The 24,388-nt window shown below is 37.4% G+C and overlaps 1 protein-coding gene across 1 annotated transcript in view; it reads right to left on the reverse strand.

The window, feature by feature from the left end:
• The window catches only part of Wdr17 (WD repeat domain 17), a 67,700-nt gene extending 49,171 nt beyond the window's left edge, over positions 1-18,529 (reverse strand). Inside the window, exons 1-5 of the mRNA XM_051169608.1 lie at positions 18,246-18,529; positions 8,999-9,127; positions 6,784-6,967; positions 3,298-3,528; positions 514-765 (exon numbers count right to left, since the gene is read on the reverse strand). Coding sequence (XP_051025565.1) covers positions 514-765; positions 3,298-3,528; positions 6,784-6,967; positions 8,999-9,127; positions 18,246-18,311 — 862 coding nt within the window. The 5' untranslated portion in view covers positions 18,312-18,529. The remainder of the gene's footprint in view (positions 1-513; positions 766-3,297; positions 3,529-6,783; positions 6,968-8,998; positions 9,128-18,245) is intronic.
• Positions 18,530-24,388: the final 5,859 nt, after the last annotated feature.

Raw genomic sequence — 24,388 nt, forward strand, 5'->3', positions numbered from 1 at the left:
ATTCCTTATCACTGGAATTCTTCCTTCTTCTCAGATTTCATTACCTACCTTGGCAACTTCTCTCAGGCAGGAACAAGTATTCTTTTAACCATGCAATTATACGCTACTTTTATTTTTAAATTTGATTGAAAACATATGATCTGATGATAATATGTCAAAATTAGTGAGGGTAAAAGAGTTCCTATCAGGAAGATTATTTTCCAATCAATATCTTTCCTCTTTTCTTTCCACACCTAGACCCCAACCTTTTGTTGTCTGTGAATATATAAGCATAGGTACATGTGCATATATATAATATATTACAATGTGTTTCCATACAGAGGAAATACGGTTCCTTAATTTCAGTTTAATCATGTCAATGACACACTTTGTAATTAGACATTTACGACATTAAATAATATTTGCGATGCAAATTAACAAGTTTTATGAGAACCAGCTAACAAAATACAATTTATCTAGTTCAGTTAACGAGTATGCACGTATTTTGCAAGTCAGAAATATGGATACATTTACCTCCAGTTATAAACATGCCCGGAGCACTGGGAACCCAGGCTAAGCACTGCACAGACACTGCTGCACTGGGAAAACGAAATGTCGTGATGCAGTAAAGTGACTCAGAATCCAGTAGACGAATCCCATGATGCAAATTAGCCACCAGAAGATAATCAGTGGATAGTGGGTCCCACTCCAGGGCTGTAACTGGATCCTCCTCATCTGTTCCTTCAAGAGATTCGGGTCTCAGAACGTGTTTCTGATTTTTACTACCTATTTCATACAAAGAAAATTGTTTCAAAGAGCATCATAGGGTCAGAGTTCCACTCGTGTTTTCTACTGTACGTCAGCAGTCTCTGAGATGCCTGGAAGTCTGATCTGGCTTTCCTGTGTGGAAGGCATGGCTGGCATGTGTGGGGGTGGGGAGAGTCAGTTTGTCCTCATGGTGAGTTAGTTGCTTTTTCTCTGATACTTTCTCATGCTTTCAGAATCTCTTATGCTTTTTACTGAAAATCTGCAAGAAAAGGACTTGCTTATCTCGTCAGCAAGAAATTTCACTTTCTCACATTAGAACAGGGGCAGGGAAGTAGTTATCAGCCATGAGTAAAAACATTGACTTTGGCCTTGGTTGCATATGGCCACACTCCAGTTTTAACACTGACTAGCTTTGCTTCCCAACAAGACACAATTGTTGGTGCCTACACTTCTCAGTAGTCAAGGGAGCTTGAAGTTGGAATTTTGAAGGTGATATGTCATACAACTGTCAAAATTTTGACTTTGAGAGTAGATAGCTTAAGAAAAGAGTACAGAAATTAATGTAAGTTTACACACTTCACTGTGTCCATAATGGAGGGAAGATGTAAAAGCAACACACGGGATGCATGCTCACAAAGAAAACTCTTTCCATTCAATTTTAATTCTTTATACCAGTATCAGAAAAACTGAACATGTTACTTTTTAAAATTATTTCATTATTGAAAGGGCACCTTTATCTACCCATCTGGCCAGTCAGTGGTTACATGCTAACAGAGAGGACAAGTGCCTGGAAGTGTTGATTATGCCTCCCAGAGTTAACAATGGTCATTAATGAGAGGAAAGCAATTAAGATAACTATTAATTTTCAAGCTATATTTTATTATTGCCACATTTTGAAATGAATATAACCCAGGGCAGTAATTCATAACAGGCCCAGTCAGTCCTGTTAAGTCCCTTTCTCTGTGAGGGGTGACATCTTTGATAAAGAACTGTGGTATTGAAGTATCTTTATCAAAAGGTAAATCATCTTCTGGACGGTACTAGAAAACCATTATACCTTCCTGCTTAAAAAAAAATTGTTCTCATTTTAGTAAATGATAAACTGTTAAGAGCTGATATAAAATTTCCAGACAATGACAAATGGTTGATTGGAGTTAATTAAAAGAAAGCACTGCACAGATGCCATGAAAGTAAACACCACACCTGTAAGGACGACTCAGCAAATCTGCGGGTAGTTTCACTATTGTGCTTCTGCTAAAATGTGAAATTAGACTTTAAGTACTGCTATGGTTTGCAGTTTGCAGAGTCCTCCAAGGCCTCATATGTAGAAGGTTTGGTCCATAGCCTGTGGTGCTGATGGGCTGTAGAGGGAGGTGGTGGGGCCTTTAGCTTGGATGCAGGCAGAGTTGACAGCCAAACTCTGACAAGACAGGGTAAGCAAGTCCTCAAGAGCCCCGGTCTCACAAATATGTCTGTCAGATATATTGGGCCATAAGGCTGAGGATGATGCTCCAAGATGATGGAGAATTTTGGGTGACTGTTCAGGCAGCAAACTGTCTCTGTCATTTTTTTTTTTTTTTTTTTTTTTTAACATGGAGGCTGCTAACTTGCACTTCCAGTTCCCTCAGGTAGTTAAACTTTATTCCTTTTTGAGTCTCTGATGGGGTTGAAGACCAGGTAGTGTAGCTGTACAATTAAGCTTAGTTGTTCAGGGGTCAAGATGTTTTTAGGTCTAGATAGATGTTTTAAGTTGATAGAGATGAGATATGATAAACATTGATTTTCATTCAGAATTTTAGACTCACCAAGATAGGAGAGATGTTTTCAAGTTCAAATCATTACGAGCGTAACATTTATGTAATTCCTGATTGTTTCATGGTTTTTCTTGCTGTATGTGGTTTATTTTGTGTAATACTATATATGTATATGTAAAAAGGAAATATAATTTAAAAGTTGGAAAAAAAGAAAATGGAAAAATAATCAGGTTCTGGCTATCCAATCCCAATTGGGCAGCTCTGAAAGCATACTTATGCATAACATTATATAGCTAAGCAGGTTGTATTTAGGAATATATAGTTTCTATACATGTACATATATGCATATAACAATTAATGAAAGAAGAGTCCATGAATTTGAAAGAGAGCAAAGAAGGTTGTGGGGGGGGTTGTAGGAAAGAAAGGGGGAGGAGCTATGTAATTATATTATACCCTCAAAAGGAAAAGAAATATGTTTATAAAAGCAGGCTGTACTGGGAGGCTTTAGGTCACTAGGATGAAAATACTGGGATTGATTTCCCTTCCTCTTCTCCTTTTCACACCCACCATATGATGAGTAAGATATTCCTGTCATAGTTTCTGTCTAAGACATAATATATTCACATAGGTTGAAAGCAATGGGGAAATTTATCAGAGACCAAACCTCCCACTTTGTAAGTCAAACTGTGGGCCAATTTCTTCTTTTCAAGTTGTTTAATTTCAGACTAATATCTCATGTGTAAGAAAGTGTATTTGCTAAGAAATATAGATAGGACCATGATAGCTAAATACTTGCCAGGCTGAAAAATTGAAATGCTTCCATCAAGATGACCAAATGCAACTTTTCCCTTCTTCTGGGTGTGCCATCTAAATACACATATATCAGACACAAAACTATGAGCTTCTTTGTGTACAGATACTCCACTATCTGGTCCTGAGATGGTCCAAATGAACAGAGGTCCTTTCTGGGAAACAAATGCCACAGCATCTTCTGTGTTCCAGCACCAGCCGAGACAAGCAGGTGTCCCTGGAAAGGGTAAACACAAACACACACAAGAGAAAGATGGACAGACGTAAGACTTGTGTAACTGTTGTTTACATTGTACATTTATAAAAAGTGAAATACAACAATTATTTCCATTATTTTAAAAACAACCAACTTCTTACATGGGAACTGTACTTAGAAAATAATCTATGAGCCGGGCGTGGTGGCGCATGCCTTTAATCCCAGCACTCGGGAGGCAGAGGCAGGTGGATCACTGTGAGTTCAAGGCCAGCCTGGTCTACAAAGCGAGTCCAGGACAGCCAGGGCTACACAGAAAAATCCTGTCTCAAAAAAACCCAAAAAAAAAAAAAAAAAAAAAAAAAAAATCTAAAAAGAATCTTAGGTGAGATTCTCAATGGCACAGGAGACAACTTCCTGAACAGAACACCAACAGCTCAGGCTCTAAGATCATTAATTAATAATGGGACCCCATGACACTGAAAAGCTTCTGCAAGGCAAAGGACACTGTCAACAGAACAAAACATCAGTCTACAGACTGGGAAAAGATCTTTACCAACCATACATCTGACAAAGGGATAATCTAAACTATATAAGGAACTCAGAAAATGAAATACCAACAAAGAAAATAACCCAACTTAAAAATGGGGCTCAGAGTTAAACAGCGAATTCTCAGCAAAGGAATATCGAATGGCCAAGAAGCACTTAAAAAAATGTTCAACGTCCTTAGTAATCAGGGAAATGAAAATCAAAACAACTCTGAGATTCCATCTTAGACCTGTCAGAATGGCTAAGATCAAAAATTCAAGTGACAGCACATGCTGGCAAGGATGGAGAGAGAGGAACACCCCTCCATTGCGAGTGAGAATGCAAACTAGTACAGCCACTTTTGAAATCCATCTGGCATTTTCTCAGGAAAGTGGGAATAATTCTATCTCAAGACCCAGCTATACCACTTCCGGGCATAAACCCAAAAGTTTTCACTATACAAGGACATTTGCTCAAATATGTTCATAGCAGCCTTATTCATAATAGCCAGAATCAGGAAACAACCTAGATGTCCCTCAACTGAAGAATGGATAAAGAAACTATGGTACATTTACACAATGCAATAAAACTCATCTATTAAAAACAAGGAAATCAGGAAAATTGTAGGCAAATGGACGGAACTAAAAAAGATCATCCTGAGTGACTAAACCCAGACCCAGAAAGACATACATGGTATTTACTAATTTAGGAGTGGATTTTATCCATTTAGTACAGGATAAGCATACTATAATGCATGGACTCAAAGAAGATAAGTAACATGGGCCCAATGGAGGTTGCTTAAATCTCACTCAAAAGAGAAAATAGAATAGACAGAGGTCGTGGTTGAATAGAGGGGAAAGAGTAGGATAAGGATCCCAGAGAGAGATAAAGGTGGAGATCAGACCTAGGAAGAGCAGGGGTGGGAGGACAGAAGCCCTATAGAGAAAAGAGAAATTGTGGGTGGGGGCATCTCTGTGACAAGCTGGAGACCTAAGTCAGAATAGGCCCCTGGGAAGATATGAGAGGAATGATAGGCAAGACTCTTAGTAGCAGAGCCATGGCGACTGAAAGGACACCCTCAAAGTAGACAAGACTCCTAGTAGAGGGAGGACAACACCAACCCACCCACAAAAACTTTGATCCAAAACTCACCCTGGCTACAAGACATGCAGAGATGAAGACAGAATAGATAGAACAGAGATTGAGGCAATGTCCAACCAATGCCTGGCTCAACCCAAGACTCTCCCCATGAAAGAGAGCCAGTCCCTGATACTATTAATGATACTCTGCTATGCCTCCAGGCAGGTGCCCATGAGAGTTCTCCTCTGAGAGGCTCCACCAAGCAGCAGTTTCAAACAGATGCTGAGACTCAAGAGCCAAGCAGTGGGTGAAGCATAGGGAGTGTAGTGGGAAAAAGAGAGGATGATAAAAGGTCCTGGAGTTGACAAGAGCTCCACAAGAAGACCAACAGAGCCAATTAACCAGGGCCCAGAGGGGCCTGTGGAGTCTGAAGCACCAACCAAGGACCACGCATGGACTGGACCTAGGTCCCCTACACAGATGTAGAGAATGGGCCTCTCAGGCTTCATGTGGGTCCCCTAGAAAGGGGAGCAGGGGTTCTCTCTGACATGGACTCTATTGCCTGCTTTTCAATCACTTTCTCCCTGAGAAGACTGCCTTGCTAGGCCACAGAGGAAGAGGATGAACTCAGGCCTGATAGAACTTGATGAACTGGGGTAGGTAGGTGGGGGACTCCACTTTTCTGAGGAATAGGGGAGGGGGCATGAGAAAAGGATGGTGCCACTGGGAGGAGAGGAGGGAGGGCCTATGACTGGGATGTGAAATGAGTACATTAATTAACTAATATTTAAAAATTTAAAACTACAGGGAATATTCGTAGAAAATATTAACTCATTTAATCCAATAGTTTTGATATTCGAAATATGTCGGGTTACTCAATATGTTACTGTGTAGAGCTGGAGACAAGTTTAACATTTAACAATTAGAAAAATCAAATACTCATTTTCCACTACATAGATTAGTTTACTAAGGTAGGAAAGAAAACTGAAAGGAAAAACACACAGGTTTAATACTGCATGTGGATGATGAAAAAAAAAAAAACTGACTGAACAGCATTTTTTTCTTTGCTGAAGCTCAATTTCAAAACAAATGAAGTCTAAGTTACCTCAAGAATTAACATTGAGTCTAAAAATAATACTATTTCAAAATTTATAAACACAGTATTAAAGCTTCAATCTTCAAATTAGAAAAGATGGTGATATTACCAAATTCCCAAAGACCTGTTTGTTGAAACAAATTTTCATCTCTACCAAAATCACATAAAGTCACAAAATGTGCTCAGCTATAGATCATGTAGATGCATAGTATCTCAGCATTATCATCCTTATGTGTCAACATTAGAATACACCAGTGTAGAGGCGAGGCCTCATACTTACCTAATTCATTTTTCTAGTTTTGTTTATGTACTTATTCTGAAAATGTTCATATTAAAAATTAACATTAATGTAATTGTTTATAATTGGCTACAGCTGTAGCTAAATATGTCTATGGATATTTGAGAGGTTTTCGTTTCATTTCTGTGCCTATGCACTTGTCATGGCATGAAGTGTATTTCTTATGCACGTAACTACTAGAAGTCTTAAATGTCTTAAAATCTAAACTGATTAAACAAAGTGATTGTTGAAATAGAAATATTTGACTGGACGAAATAAGTTGTGGTGACAAATATACCTTTGATGTTGTCAAGTTTAGCGATGACCTTTTGCTCTGCAACGTTCCAAATAATCACTAAGTTATCGGTACTGCTGCTTGCAAACAGGTCGGGGTTGTGTGGGCACCATGAGATGGCTGTGATTGTTTTCTTATGTTCCGACATAATCGCATGAAGTTTAAATTCATTGTAACGACGATCCAGCTAAAACACACCATGATGAACAGTCAGTTCTCCTTTGAACTAATATGCTCTCAATGAGTAACTACATTATAGGAAACAGAAGCTGAGCACAGGAACACTGGTTTGCATAATAGTAAGTATGAACTCAATTCATGATTTGGTTTTCATTCAACTGAATTCAGTAACCTGAAAGAGACCATTTGAAAAAAAAACTGAGGAAAGCCAAGATTTTATATTAGAAGTATCAAAATAAACATTTAAAATTTAAACTTCATAATTTTATTATATTTTTATCAATATATTTTATGAAGTATAAAAATTCCTTTGAACTTGGGAGGCAAAGGCAGTCAGATTTTTGAGTTTAAGGACAGCCTGGTCTACATAGTGAGTTCTGGGACAGCCAGGGCTACACAGAAGAAATCCTGTCTCAAAAAACAAAAACAAAAAAACCCCAAAACACAACAAAACACAAGCTTTTTTTTTTACAGATACTTAAATTTTAATAACTTAGTTTAACTAAACCAACTGTTTTTTAAAGAAGAACATGAATAGGCTTATAAGTTTATTTTTAAAGCAGTTTATTTAAACTGTTATAAACATTTAACTGTTTATAACAACTTTAAAAAAGTTTTTAATTGTGTTCAAAAACAACTCTCTAAAATATTAAGTGTTTCTTTTTTTAAAATTCATTTCTACTACCTCAGGTACACATATAATCCATTCCGGTTATTGTCCCCTCTAGGCTTTCTTAGTTTTCTTCCCAGCCTATCAGCTCAGCTCCACCTCCTCCCTATCGGTCCCTCTTCTAGATGCATGACTCTGTGTGTGTGCGTGTGTGTGTCTATGTGCGTGTATGTGTGTGTCTATGTGCGTGTGTGTCTGTGTGTCTATGTGTGTGTGTGTCTCTGTGTGTTTGTCTGTCTGTATGTCAGTGTCTGTGTGTGTGTGTGTGTGTGTGTATAACTTACTTAGTTTCACTAGGACCATCTATGTGAGTGCTGGATTAGAATAGTCCACCGGAGCCTGGTGGGATCAACAGTGCCTCCACAAGGCAATATAATGCCTGCCCTAACTTGCTACTGTCCTGGCTCCTTTCACCACTTCTCAGCCTGCCCCCTACCCTAGCCCAGCCTAGGGCCTTCTCTTCCCATTCCCCAGCTTCTGTTTCCTATATAACTCTGCCATTTTAACCAGGAACTCTCTTGGTCTCTAGGTACTGTCTCCCTCCCTCTCCCTATTCCCTTCCTCTTCCTCCCCTTCCCTCCCCCTTCTTCCCCCCCCAAATGGTTCAGCTACTTGCTTTTAAACTATTAACAGCCTAGTAGAGGGTTTATATATTATTGGTGGGCTTATTGTATTTGTATGTATAAGTGGATAAAGTGAATTAATTACTTGTCCTATTTAGTTTATAAATGCCTCCATTAATAACTGCCAGAATTAATTTCTCATTATTTTATCACTTGAATTTATTATGTCTTGTACTTTCATTAGGTTGTCCCTTTTCCTTTAAATATATACCAATTAGCCTTCACAGTATCCCTTAATGTTTAAAAAAAGTCATTAAATTAAAGATTATATCTTTCTATAATCAGAAAAGAGCACCAGGTCCCCTATAGCTGGATGTACAGCCTGTTGTTAGCTGGGTTGTGGGCTCTGGAAAACAAACTCAGCTTCTCTGGAAGAGCATAAGTGTTCTGAACCACAGACACATTTCTTCAGCCACTAAAAATAATTTTTAACACTTTCTATTTATATACCATAATTTTCAAAGCAGATTAAATGATATTTTAAAATACAAGCTTAATTATGATTAATGTCATTGTTTGAGATATCATTTATGAAGTTACTATAAGTACCAAAGGGAAAAATACTCAAAGGGAGGAGGAAAAGGGAAGGAGGAGGGGAGGGGAAGGGCGGGGGAGAGGGGGAGGGAGAGAGCACCTAGAGACCAAGAGAGCTCCTGGCTAAAATGGCAGAGTTATATAGGAACATTAGTTAAATAATAAGTGTATGCATTATAATCATAAATTGAAATAATTTGTGCTATTAGACCTGGTATATATAGATGGCCAGAGTTGCGCAGTATGCAAAGCGGTCTCCGTTGGCAGCACACACATCTTTGTTCCATGGCTGACACCCAGCAGCCAGCAGTCCCACTTGCCTGACCTGGGACATGGTTGCCTTAAAAGCAAAGTTGAAGAAATGTCAATCATTTTCATCATTTGACACACTTCATAGTTCTCTCTTCCAAAAGCATAGTACTTGCTTTTATGAACTGAAAATACATTGCTGGTGGTATTCATCTCAACTTGATATTTGCAGATAAAAACAGTTAAAAAATATCAAATAGACTTCAAAGCAGGCAATTTGAGTTAGGAAAGGAGGAGATCATAAGACGATAAATGTCGTAAAATATGGACCTGGGCAGGAAGCCTGTCAGGGCTGATGGGAAGTGGAAGACACATGGAAATGCATCTACATGATTTCAGAACCACTGAAGAAGCTCACACACATGGCTAGGTAGGAAGATCTTCCAAGAAAAAAGAAATACCCAGATTTTTATGTGACATATACAAATTTTCAAATATTGCCAATGCACTTAAGGTAGTAAATTCAAATTTGAAATACAATGTGAGGATGTTGGGACAACTGTGACCTATCTCATCGAGCCTGCTGTTTTCATACTAATCTTTATCCTTGGGGGCGGGGCATTTGAGGCATAAAAGACAGATGAACAAACTGGGATAACAACACCGACAGTAGAAAACTAGCAACTATACTTGAGTGTCACAATAAGTGTTTAAATAAACAACTATTTGTCTCTTTCTACTGCTGTGATGAAATCACCCAAGAAAAGCAACTTAGCTAAGGAAGAGATTATCTTAGCTTCCTGGTCCAGGCTAGAGTCCACAGTAGCTGGAGAGTCACAGAGGAAGGAGCTTGAGGGAGCTTGTCACACCAAATCCACAGTTAGAGAGAGAGAGAGAGAGCAATGGACAAAAGCAAGCTGCTGTTCAGCTTGATTCTCTCAGCTTATATAGCTCAGGTCCCACCCATAACTAAGACTGTTCTTCCACAGCAATTAACTTAGGACACCCCCACACAACAACCATGCCCCAAGGTCCATCTCTTGCTGGGTTTTGGACAATGAACAGTAAGCCTCTCACTGACCCTCTGCAATGGAGAACTGCGACACAGCAAAGGGTGCTTAGGGCAGAAACCAAGAACATAAGATGAAGAGCATCTCTCCTCCAGGTGTGACTATGGGCTGGAATCCAGCATGAACCTTAGATGGCTGTTTTGATATGTTAACGTGCAAAACATTTTTTTTTAACTGAAATCCTACTTGCTCATCTTTTTCTTTGGATGCCTGTGTTTCTTGTGTAATTCACAAGAAGGCAATGGCTTACTCAGTACTGTGAATTTTTCCCTATAATTTTTATTCCAAGACTTTTAGCTTTCCTATGTAGGATTCCCCTGTAATTCTACATAAATGTGAGGAATTTTTAATTTCTGTAAAAAGATCATTTAGATTTTGGCAGGGAATACACTGAATTTAAAGCCTACACTGTCACCTTAACCACATGAGCTGCATCTCTATTGATGCCTTTAATTTCTTTTTAGCAATGTTGTGTTACCTGACTAGAAAAGTATTTGACATCTGTGGTTAAACTAAGTATCAAATATTTTATAATTTTAAAGCTATGGTAATTGGAAATGTTGCCTTGATCTTGAGCTTGTGGCAATTTTCATGCCTCAGCTTCCTAGGTATGGGGTGGAGATTATCAGAGTAATCCACTACACCTGCTTGTTGGGAGGTTTTTGGCTACTCATCCAACCCACTTACAAATTATGGGACTATTTATAGTTTGCGTTTCTTCATGGTATAATGCTGGTTGGTTTTCTACTTCTATGAAATTTTCAGTTCATCCAGTTGATCCAATTTGTTTGTGTACACTTATCTTTAGTACTGTTTATAATAATAATTTTAATTTCGACACCATATCTTGATATTCTGATGTCGATCATTTGTGCCTGCTCTCTTGTACTTTTATGCCAGTAGATTACATTTGCCAGTTGTGGCTACCTTGGCAGGGAATAATCTCTGGTTTCATTGATTTATCTTTAATGCTTTTCCAGTCTCTGTTTCATGTAACATTGCTGTGCTAGTTATCATGTAATTGGGCAACCTAGTTTATTTTCTCATCCCGTTAAACTATACAACTTGATTGTGATTTAAGATCTTCCTGGTTGGCAAATATCTAGTGCTGCATATCCGGTTTTGGTGCTGCACTCATTGCACCCCATGCTTCTGTTTTTTGTGTCTTTATCTTCATATTTAACTACTTCCTATATTATATGGATATTTCTGATTTTCATGAGTGGGTTTTATAAGAGGGTTTTTTTTTTTTACTAATTTACATAGATTAGACAGTTTTACTATTTTCTTTCTGTTTCACATTCTAATTGTAGCTCAGCGTGATTAGAGAATATTTATTGCATGAAGGTTGTTTTCTTAAACCTCTTGAGACCTTATTTGTTGTCTAATATATCAATCCTGGGAAATTTCTTTATTCAGAAAAATGTGTATGCAGTTGTTGGGTGAGCTGTTCATGCATGTCTATAGTCCTAACTAGACTGATATCTACTGTACTCCTTTTCCTTGACTTTGCTTTGGTCGGCACACCATGCCTGTTTAATACTGTGAGAGTAGTTAATCCTGCTACCATTCTTGGCGAAGTCACCGTGTGTCCCTTCCATTCAGGTTTTGCTTCATATGTTATCATGATCGCCTGGGAAGGGAATGTTTATCACACATTGGATTTTCTTCTTTGCCTCTTCTAAAGTGCTTTGGGATCACTGTCAGTGTTGGCTGATATTAATATAGTCATGATACTTTCTTCTGGTTACTGTGTGAATGAAAATCACTTTCATTTTTCACGTTTATGAAGTATGTGTCTGCAGAAATAAAGTGGATCAACTGTTGAACCCACTCTGCCTGTCTCTATCTTTTGCTTTGAGAACATTATAAAGTACATGTAGCTCTAGCACTTCCTGTAGCTCTGGCTCTTGCCAGAACAGATGAAATATTATAAAAGTGGTGCATGGCTAAACATATACAAACATTCTCATCTTTCTTTTGAACATTTTATTCTCTTAAGTCATTATAAGAGTCGTGGTAATACTGCTTGTAGACAAGGAGTTTAAATTTTATGTTCTTATATTTTAGAGAGACTGGATAGTAGATTTACAAACCATTTTTTATAACATTAGCTTTGATAGTTACCCACATGTCCATTTCATTGAGATCACCATTGTATCATACAGTATATGGTAATGCTTTAGTGTCTTTTTCTCTTAGCCAGGGAGATTTTCTTGGACATGTTTCAGGACAGTTAGTATTGAAGACTTTCATATGTGCTTGCAGAATCGCTCGCTTCTCAAAGACAGTTTGGCCGAAGTTGGAAGGTTTGGTGGACACACACTTCTCTTTCAACAGTTTCTTGTCCTGTCACCTCCTGCTTTCCAATATGTCTGATAAGAATCTTGATAGTTATTTTAGAGAGGGTTCAGAGTATGTGACGATACCCTTCTCTCTTTCGGTTTCAAGAGTCTGTGTCTGAACTTTGCCCTGAAAATTTTGATTATACTGACTTCATTTGGATCTACTAGAATTCTGGTTAATTGAACTGTGCTGAAATTCTTGAAGGTTCGTGGTTATGTCTTTCATCAAATCTGGAACTGCACATGCTATTATGTCTGCACATAGCCTTTTCCCTCTCTTCTCTTTGAACTCCTGCATGAGAGTATGTTAGTCTGCTGAAGCTATCTCTTAGGTCTTTTAGCTTCATTTACTTCTCTCAACATTCATTCTCCTTTTTGTCCCAACTCAAGAAATTCCATTACTCTGCCTTCAAATCTGCAGGTATGTTTTTTTCCCTGACTGTCAAAATTGTTTTTTTAGGTTGTTATAATAAAATAGTAATCCAGTAATTGGACATTTTGGTCCTAATATTGCTTTTCTGATTATCTTATATAGTTCCATGGTCTCCATACACTACTTACTTGATTTTCTCCATGTCTTCCCTTAGTTCTTTGTACACCTTTAAATTAGCTGTTATAAAGTCCTTGTCTAATAGATCAGCATATATATGTGTGTGCCTGTGTGTGTGTGTGTTTGTGTGTGTGTGTTGCAGTTTGAGAGACTGAACCCAGGACCTCATGCATAGTAGACAACTAAGCTATATCGACTCCCACCTCAAGACTTTCCTTTCTTTCTTTCTTTCTTTTTTTTTTTTTTTTATTTGTACACAAAGCCTCATTAAGTTGCCCAGACTGGCCTTTAACTGGAACATGCGAACCATCTACTCTGGCCTCACAAGTAGTAGGATCACCGGCTTATACCCCTACTTCTCTGTTAGGACTTGATGCCTTGGTTAAAACCCTGACATTTGAATTGAATGATGTAATAGCTCTGGAAATGAAATTCTCTCTTGTCCAGATTTTGTTGTTGTTTGTTGTTGTTATGGTTTTTATTTACTGACTTGTTTCTTTAATCTGCCAAGGACCAGCTTTGGATATAGATTTAGGTGTTTGAGAGTTGGTTAAGCATATGTGAGTACCTGGTTATATATATAGCAACTTTCTGATATTCTCTGCATATGTGGTTGCGTTTAAATGTCCAGCCTTTAAACAATGGCTCCAAACAATGTTAAAAAAGAAACAATGGGAAGTCTATAAGAAAAGTGCATCAGCCCTTTAATTGTTCCTCGATCACTGCAGACAGGAAGACAGGGGCTTCCCAGCACAGGGGACAAGTGACGCATGCTTGTTTTCTCTGCCTGTCCCTCTGACCAGACGAACCAGTTTCTGCTCAGAACCAGTTCCAGACATTGGAGGGACACCCTGGCTCATCAAGTCTGCTTTTAGAAGATGTACACAGCTCCCTATTCTGAAATTTGAAGTAGGAGGCAGGTAATTGCTAAGCAATGAACCTCACTGAAATTAATTTAAATTTAACATTCATGCATTCAGTTTTATCTCAAATGTCTACTTGAATTTAAAAACTGTATCTATTGAAAATTAATGCTATAATAATAAATAAAATAACATTTATTTTATAAAATCCATTATTTTGAATGAATTTTTAAAATATCATGTATCATAAACAAATCAATACCATTGCATAAAAAAATTCTGACTACCCAGTCAAACAGAAATCAGTTGTTTTATTAAAGATGAAATCATGCTATTACAAAGAGAAATCTTGTCTCAAAAAAACCAAAAACAAGAACAAAAACAAAGAAACAAAGATGAAATTGTGCTTTTGAACTCACAGCATTCAGACTTATATGTATTAATATATTCCAAGTATATTATTATCTATGTTAAATTTAAAAAATTAAATTACCAGAAAGTCACAAGTTTATTACATTCCTTCTAAGTGTCCAATTTTTATGGCAATAAACTTTGTTTACTGAAAAATATCTCATATGGGTATTCAAATAAATTCTAGTATTTGGAACTTTTAAGATACTTTTTCAACAGGATCATAAAATTGATGTAAGACCTATACATGTTTTAATAGGGTAAATCTGCTACTGAGGAGCTAAAATGAAATTCCCAGCAGCCTTTATTTATTTTGTTGTCAGCTGAATCGTTACACAATTCACGATTCTCTCCATGACTAAAAATTCAACTTAAGGGATGTTCTAAAAGCTATTTTAGAACGATTTTAAAAATAATCTTTAAAAAGTCATACAGAAAGATGAATAAGCTTTTCACTGTGACAAGTAGCATTTTTCAGATGGACAGAACAAATCCTCATTAACCTCACAGGAACCAGGTGGGAGTTCCATGTGTATTCTAAGCATGTGATACTCGAGAAAAGCAATTCTTTTGGTCCAGAAATGATATACACTTTACTGATGAAATACTGAGCACAGAAGCTCACTGGATAATGCAGGCATGTAGTGGGTCGGGGAAGAAGGCCTTTACATTGTTAAAGCCACATGCAACTGCCAGTGTCAGTGGTTGACAACAGGGACAGTACTTTCACTTTGAAAACCTGTGTTCTAGGTTAGCTCTCAACCCCATATACAAAACATGTACACACATCACACACACACAAACACACACACACAGAGAGAGAGAGAGAGAGAGAGAGAGAGAGAGAGAGAGAGAGAGAGAGAGAGAGAGAGAGAGAGAAAGAGAGACAGAGAGAGAGAGACAGAGAGAGAGACAGAGAGAGATAGGTGGTTATGGAAAATTCACTTGTTCATAGTCAGTGGATGAAGTATAACAGAAAACAAGACACAAGAATATTTTATAGATTAGGTTTTTAAAGGTTTACTTTTGAATGTGTAAGATTATTATGAAATGAACGTGGCTAAAATTTATATATAAATGTTATAGAATTACAATACTGACAAAATAAATTATAAAATAAAGTTTATATATATATTTCTATATTTATGTCATATATAGTCCTTATAGTAAAGTACAAATGTCAAATTATTGCTGTAAATATCAAATTCACACTTACATGTCAACTTTTGTACTCAAATTTGTAATTTTTAAATAAAAAATTCATTTTTTATTAACATTTAAAGTGGTGATAATATAGGAAATATATGTATACATATATATGTACAACCTAAAAAATGATGTTTAGAAGTGATAAAAGCTAAAACTCATATGCTGTTTTTTTTGCATTTACAGAGTGAGTTTTCATCTCATCTGAGTCTGTATGCAAATGAACATGGCCTGAGCAAGATGGTGCCCAAACTCATAAAGATGACAGGTCCAATATGAGGGCTAAACTGTTTTTGTGATTGAAAATACTTCTTCTGTTAATGTCTGGGTTTAGTAACAAAGTCCCATATTAATATTAGTGAGTGAATGAGAAAGAATTTGAACCCTCACAATTTCTATTTGATGCTCTAAAGGCACTTCAAATAATATACATTTCAGTAAAAAGCAGTTTTTTATTAAAATCAGTCCTTTCTTGACCCTAAATTATACTATCATCATCTGGATTGAACCTCAAAGAAAATCTTTTTCGAAACACTAAAAATGAATCTTTATGGTGCTTAAGGTGTCCTCACACATTAAAATAGGCATAGGCACTTGCTCAGTGAAGTTTGGAAACTTGCTTTTAAATTTCACAAGCTGACTTTGGAAATCTATTTGGCGCTATCTCAGAAAACTGGGAATAAGGCTTCCTCAAGACCCAGCTATTCCATTCCTTGGAATACACCCAGAAGATGCTCCAGCATACAACAGGGACATATGATCATCCATGTTCATAGCAGCCTTATTCATAACAGCCAGAACATGGAAACAGCCTAAGTGTTCCTCAGTAGAAGAATGGATAAAGAAACTGTCGTACATTTACACTAGAGACTACTACTCAGCTATTAAAAACAAGGAATTCCCAAAATTTGTGGACAAATGGATTGAACTAGAAATGATCATAATGAGTGAGTTAACCCAGAAGCAGAAAGAGTCAAATGGTATATATTCACTTATACCTGGACACTAGCCCAAGGGGCATGTCCCATGAAAGTCTTCATTTACCACGAAAGTGGGACAGAGGGAAGGACGTCTTATTGGGACTCTAGGTGAGAGAAGCATGGGAGGATGGGGAAATAGAAGGATCCAGATGGTCCTAGAAACCTACATGAAAAAAATTATGACAGGAAGATCTGGAACCAGGGGTCCTGCTCAAACTATGGCACCAACCAAGGACAATACATGCAGTAAACTTTGAACCCTTACCTAGATCTAGCCAATGAACAGGACATTCTCCACAGTTGAGTGGAGAGTGGGGACTGACTTTCACACAAACTCTGGTGCCCCATATTTGACCACATCCCCTGGTTGGGGAGACCTGGTGGCACTCAGAGGAAGGATAGCAGGCTACCAGAAGAGACTTTATACCCTATGAGCATGTAGAGGGGGAAGAGGTCCCCCTCAGTCACAGTCATAGGGGAGGGGAGTAAGGGGAAAGAGCGAGGGAGTGAGGAATGGGAGGATACAAGGGATGGGATAACAACTGAGATGTAATATGAATAAATTAATAAAAAAATAAATTTCACAGGCTGAAACTTTCCCACCATTTTCATTGTATTATCCCATATCAAAGTGAAGAACTCAGGATGGAGAGCCCTTCCTGGGTCAGAGCATTGTTTCTGAAGAATGCTTTAGAGCTCATCAGTGTGTTTCTCCAGTGCTGATGGCTACTGGATCCAGAGATGCTAATCATCTTGTTCCACAGCAAAGAAATAAAGAGACTATCTGAAAATAAAAAGTCCCAGGAGGCTATGCACCGATGAACATTTATAAATAAAAAGAAGTAAAATAAGCGGAAAATATTTGTGATCAGAGTGATTAGAACGCAAAGAAGTGAAGAAAAAGAGGGAAAAAAAATCATCTGTGTATCTCTGGTTGAACAGGAATCAAGAGAACTGCGGTCCAGCCTCTACTCTGGCTCTTTTGTTCACACTTAATGCAAAGAAAACCCAGTCTTCTTTTAAATATTGATAAATACTCCACTGAAAAAGTAAAAACCAATTTTTTCTAAGATAAATCCACTTTGACATGGTATATTTTAAATAAGTGTTTCCCCTTACTATTGCAATGCTAAGTTATACTTTAAAAACATTATGGGCTAAGTTGCCATGGTAACATTTTAACTCCATTTGAAAGATAATTATAAGCATTATAGTTTTCTTAAAATATATGGGATATAATATGGTGCTTGGGATGTTAGTTTTTCCTCTAATAATTGTATCATAATAGTAAGTATTAGCATACAACTGTCTTCTGTTTAACTAAATTTTTTTATTTATGGTATAAGGTTTATAATCACTGCTCTTTTTATACATGAGTCACATACAGAATAGTATTATATAGTTCAGTCTCAAAGACAGTCTGGAAATATTAGTGTGAGTTTATCTAGATAGGCTTGATGGCTGAGGCCTATGATCTCAGCTGCTCAGAAGACTGAGGCAGGAGTGCCACAGGTTCAAGGCCTTCCTAGGCAGTTTATTGAGACCCTGTTTCAAAACAAAAAATTTAAAGAGGGTTGGGCATACAGATGAAGGGTAGAACACTCACCTAGCACACGGGAGGCCCTAGGTTCCACTCAGAGCCGAAAAAAAATTATCTAAAATTGGAATGGAAGGGAAGCCTTCGTTCAATGAATAGAAGGAATGGAAGAGAGCTCTACAAGAAGAAAAGAAGGCAAAAGAAATCTTCACAGAAAATCATAATTATAACATAAATATAATCTTACTCTTTGTAGTCCTTCATACCAATCATCTTGCTCAAACCAATGTGAAACGCAAGTCATCCAAGCCATAGGCTGTCTGCACTTTACTCCAGTCGGCTGGAGACCAGTCAGCGCCTAAAGTAACAACAATGTGTTTCAACCAAACACGTTTCACCAGGGCCTCCCTGTGAAATCATGCTCAGTGCAGGAAGCTAAGAGCAGACAAACACTTCAACGGAAACAGTTTCAATAGCTTACTAAGAGCTGTTGAGAGAAAGTCAAGTCAGGCAACACAAACCTATACTATACAAAAATGAAAACTAAAATAATTTAATGTTGTGTAGTTCCAGGACATACTATCAAATATTAAGCCTTATCCTCACATTCTAGAAACATCTTAGATTTACTTTTCTTTTAATAAACAAGCAAACGATTTATAAAAGTTAACAGGTTTTTTTTTAAATTAAAAAAAAACAAACAGCAAGCAGAATATGTCAGTTGTGTATTTTTGTTCGTTTCTGTTACAATACTCAAGAGAGAAATCATTTCTCAGTTAGTGAACTACCAATCAGGCAACTGCATCAAAAAATTTAAAGATTATGCATTGCTTAATATAGCGCTAATTAGTTAGAGTGACAAAAATCACAATTTAATATTAGTTTAGTTTCATTTGCTTCTGGAAAAAATTACTAGTTATAATTATATACATTATAATATATATGGAGTGTGTGTTTGGAATCTCAGGCCTCTACTCTCCTCCTTTTTTTTTTTTCTTTTTGGTTTTTCGAAACAGAGTTTTTCTGTGTATCCCTAGCTTAAAAATATTTTTAAAAATTTGTTCCTATACCATCAAAGTTACACACACATACACACACACACATAATATCTAACACTAAGAATTATATGGTTATTATTTGTGTAGATATAAAGTATGAGTTCTTCCAAGGCCTGCCCCTCCCCCCCAAAATTTTCTATTCTTTACTGGATAGAAAATGTGAAATATTTGCTAGATGACTTGGCACACATGGTATCCAGAAACTCTGCCATCTAGTGGTAGTACCCATGAATAAACAGCACATATTACTGATAACTTGGAAAGGATTCTTAAGAATGCATTCAGAGATGAAATGAGAGAGCTGAAGTGCTAACCAGATCACATACTAAAAAGTTTTAGAGGTTGAAACACAAACTAGATTTGGTAAATGTGTTTTGTAATCATGTCGAACAGCAACTAGACATTACGTCCATATAAGCCCACTGCAGTTATTTTTAGTACATTGTTTATGTGGTACAAAATATCTATGTCTTATTTACTGGTACATTTTTAAAAGCACAACCTTAGGTGTTTGGGTAAAAATTCCCAGTGAAAGGTCACTTCATGTATGCTTCCCCAGCTGGTAACATTTTTGGGGGGAGGTTTAGGGTGTGTAACTTTGTTGGAGGAAGTAGGCACTGGAGGTAAAGTTTTTTTGTTGTTGTTGTTGTTTTGTTTTGTTTTGTTTTTACTTTAAAAACTGTTGCAATTTCCAGTTAGCTCTCTGCTTTTTGTTTGCCTCTGAAGATGTGAGCTCCTGGCTTTCTGCTACTCCTGCCATGCCTGTGCCTGCCGCCACACTGTCACCATTATGTGGACTCACCATCTGGAACCGTGAACTCAAACCCGCTCTTCTTTCTGTAAGTTGCCTTAGTTAAGGCATTTTTATCACCCCAACAGAAAAGTCACTAGTACAGCTACTTGATGTTTTTGAAAGATTATGTTAGTTTTAATTATGCGTATGTGTGTCTGGGAGTATGTGCAGATGAGTGGGGGTACCCTCAGAGGCTAGAAGAGGGCATCAGGTACCCCAGAGCTGGAGTTGGAGGTGGTTGTGAGCTTCAGATTATGGGTGCTGAGAACTGAACTTGGGTCCTCTGCAGAAACAACACGTGAATTTTAACTACAGCCCTATAGTTTAACCTTATTTCCAATATTAGAGACAAACTAGTTTCTGTCATGTCATACCAGATTACATTTTAACATGTATTCCTTCGTTGTCTTGCGTGTATTTTGATTTCACTTCATTTAATGTCAAAATGGTCAACAGGGTTTATTTCTTACTCCTTTCTGAGGGGCAGAGTTGACACCCTTAGTTGACCTAATAGAAAATGCATGTCAAAGTCAATAACCAGTAACCAAGGCAGGAAGGAACAAGTCACCATGAGATTTATTTCACAGATTTGCACCTCAGAATCAATGTCCATCGGTGTATATGTCTCATGAACCACAAATGTCATCAGGTCACACCAGGAGATTACTGCCAGATCATACTTAGCAACAAAAGGAAATGATAGAAAACAAATGCTAAATGTTAGCACTTAAAATAAAGATAATTAAGTAAATTAATTTTTTTTAAAGGCTAAATACTTACTGTGGGCATAAAAACATTCAAACCTACAAGGAATCTGTAATCCTAATATTAATACTGACTTTTGTGTATTTCTCTCTGCATCTTATCCTTTCATAACTTCATCATGGGTGGACTCCACATCCCTTCCCTATCGCCTTTGAGGTCGCCACGCAACTTGCTTTGCCGAGCCATTGATGAGCAAAAGACACATCCTTGTTTCTACTTCCGTCCACGACAGTAAGGCTGTTTCATATACATCTCTGTGTTCCTCGAATCAGCATCACAAGGAAATTGTATAGCTGGGCTTCTCAACCTTCCTAAATGCTTTGAACCCTTAATACAGCTCCTTATGTTGTGGTGACCCAACCTTAAAGTTTTGTTGTTGTTGTTGTTGCTACTTCACAATTGTGATTTTGCTATTGTTAGGAATCATGATGTAAATATTTGATATGTGATATGCGGCCCTGGTAAAAGCGTTGTTTGATAGCATGCCCTGGTCATGACCCACAGATTGAGAACCATGGCTGTATGGCTATTCCACTAATCTAAGAAGGACGGTCAAGAAAAATAACACTCTGTTTATTATCTGAAGTTTGACCTCCATAATTCCTGCTTTGATTCTACGTTTAGATTTCTCCTTCCTATTTTATTTCTGACTCTGAAATATTCCTCTTTTCTACCTATTCTTTTTACCCTACTAACCTTATTTCCTCCACATTGTCTTTTTCTCACATGCTGTAATAAAGTACAATTAATTCCTAAACATAAGGTGTGAGGTAATTAATCTGGAACACCTGGAAGTACCAGGTGAAGACTGAGTTCGCATTTGTGTTCACATTCTTTCCCACAAGCTTCAACCGAGAGCCTTGAAGAAAGAGCATCCGGGAGAATCCTTCAGTGGCACTGATAGGCAGAGTCCAACTCTCTTTTGATGTACACAGCCCTGTTATACTCTACACTTTGCTGGATCCTCCTTTGATTAAAAAACAAACAGCCCTTCAGCTTGCTAGGGAGACGAGAGGAACAAACACCTACATTCCTAAACTCCTTCTCCTGCTTTGTTCTTTCTTCAGGAAAACATATTGGGCCTTATCCTCTGCCAAAATAAAACATATGTTTGTCACTGCTGGGCGAAGTGCAAGAAACCTCTCCTTCTGAATACGAGGCACATCAGTGTCTGGCTGTCACAGAAGGGACTGTGGCCCTAGTGCAGGGCAAGAGCCTCATCAATCTTCCCTAAGAGTTCAGACTTGGAGTTGAACATTGTGCTACAATTGCCCATTGAGACAACACACTAGCTCAATTGACATATTATTAATGAATTGTCCAGATACTGTGACATCATCTGCACAAATAACTAAAATATTGTCTTCATTTAAAAATATTTACTGAATATGTAGTTATCTATTTCTCATGAGTTTAACTGTAATTTATGACTCAATGGTCATGACCCAAAACTTTCAGTAAAATAATTTATTAGAATCTTTAAGTCACTCAAAGTCTAAAACTATGGAAAAAACAAACAAAAATAAAATGATACTTGCATTTTAGTAATAACAGATTAACATTAACAGAACTAAAATATTCAGCATGCATGGTGATATATAATACACATAATACTTTTTGGTATTTTACTATATGATGGAGTTCCAAGAGCTATTTAACATAATTTCAATTTCCAAGGAAATCTATCTTGAATTCCTGCTAACTACACTATATTTATAAGAAACATGAGTGCAATCTATCAAAATTTAGAGAATGGCATTTCATTTTCTATGAAAGTCAGCTTGATTCAGCAGGAAAGCATAACAAACCATTTTACTTTCTATTAAGGCTGTACTTCCTGTCCAAAACACATCCTTGCCTTCACGGTTTTGTAAAACACAGAGTCAATAAATTCAAAATGTTCTCGGTAAAGCATTTTGTGGAATGCATTAGGTATGCCCAAACTGCAGGCAGCAGACCATGCATGTCCCAGGATATCTATGAATGTGACCTAACACATTTGTAGACGGCGGTACCATGTCACCATGTCAAAAGTCTGGACACCTCTAAAGGTGGATCTAATATTAGAAAAAATAAATTTAAAGATAAAAGAAAATATATTGCTATGTACTAAATATATACACATTTCTATAATCAATAGCACAGAGCCTGTCATTCCCACTAAGAGAGCATTCCATGTCACCACAACCTTTATCTACCATGGCCTTGGCCATGTCATGTGAGGCTCCAGCAAATATCTTGGATCCTCACATTGAGGGTATAGGCAAAGCATGGTAGATGAACAGCCTGAAAGAAATCTGAATCTATGAATACCTGGAATCCATGAATACCTCTACCATATTTTCTTAAATACAGTGGAGAAATTAAGTTTCTATTTCATTCATTCCATTGTTATTTTGCATTTTCACTGTTGCGTGGCTGGTAACTTAGGATTCTACTTAGTTTGGGTTAGACACATTTCCTCTTCTTGACAACTACCTCTTTGACTTGTGTGTCCTGTCAACCCACCCCTCTTTAAAGAACACACCTGGCCACCTTTGACCCCACTTGCACTAGGCTATTCATATACTTTTCCCTTAACAAGGGGATATTTCTCTTTCCCTTGGAAACCATACAACTTAGACAAACTCTATCCACAAAAAAAGTATCTTCATGCCTGAGAAGGAGACCAGAAAGGCTGATCTGCCCTGAGCTGGTTACAGGGGCATGCCCAGTGAAGTAAATCTCATGTGAATTTTTGGAAGAATCCTGTATTTATTATACTATGCTTATGCTTAATTGGTGGTGCATTTGATTAAGATTAGATGCACTATGAGAAGGGACACACATAGTAGAAAAATAATTATATGACTTAATTTATCAACTAAAACATAGGAACTCTAATTATGATCTAGTAAACAAACCCCTCCTCTTGAGGCCCACCAAGGGAGGCCTCAAACAATGCTTTAAGCCCTTGGGTATCTTCACTCATGTGGCCCACCGCTCTCTTGCAGTGTAATTTGAATTTTCTTTGGTTTGAAAAATTTCCCTGTGACATTTAGAAATGTGTGTGAGTTTCTAAACATGTTTAGTAAAACAATATGTGAAACTCTGTGTCTCTGAATTGAAAGCATATACAATGGCTAAGCTCCAGAGAGAATTTCCAAAGACACGGAGCAGAAAAGAAACAAAGCCCTACTTTGGGAAATTTACAGCACAGAAACTGGAGACATAGCAGACACTGTACATTACCTAATCAATAAGTACTGAGAGTTATGTAGTCCCTTTCCAACAGAGTCCCAAATGATTTTGATATAAATGGAATTAAATCAACCTTAGGAAAACAGACTTTTTAACCATTTTCCAAAGAGGACTGTTGACTGGGTTAAGCCAGTTGTAATTCTATCCTCAGTGGGCAATTTGCAGATGAAATATGGGCATTTAATCCTGCGTCTGGTAATAAGTTGTAGGTGAAAATCTCTGGTGCTGTTTTCCCATTCTTTTGCCTTAGACACTGATGACTCAAAACACACTACTGATTACATATAGATAGGCTGAGAAAGGAGCAAGCAGGCTTGCAGCAATTCTAACGCTATTCAGACACACTATCTTCATCTGCCTAGCTCTACTAAGAGTGATGTTTTAGTCAGTGGTATTTCTATAATTTATGTGCACTTGAATTTATTTCTAATGACACAAACACATGTATGCACAACATGTCACAGCAGCTACTTCAAGATAATAATACACAAGGGATTCAAGCGGAAAGGGGGAAAGGTAATTTAATGTGTTTTA

Source organism: Acomys russatus, chromosome 27 (assembly GCF_903995435.1).
Source record: "Acomys russatus chromosome 27, mAcoRus1.1, whole genome shotgun sequence".
NCBI lineage: Eukaryota > Metazoa > Chordata > Mammalia > Rodentia > Muridae > Acomys > Acomys russatus.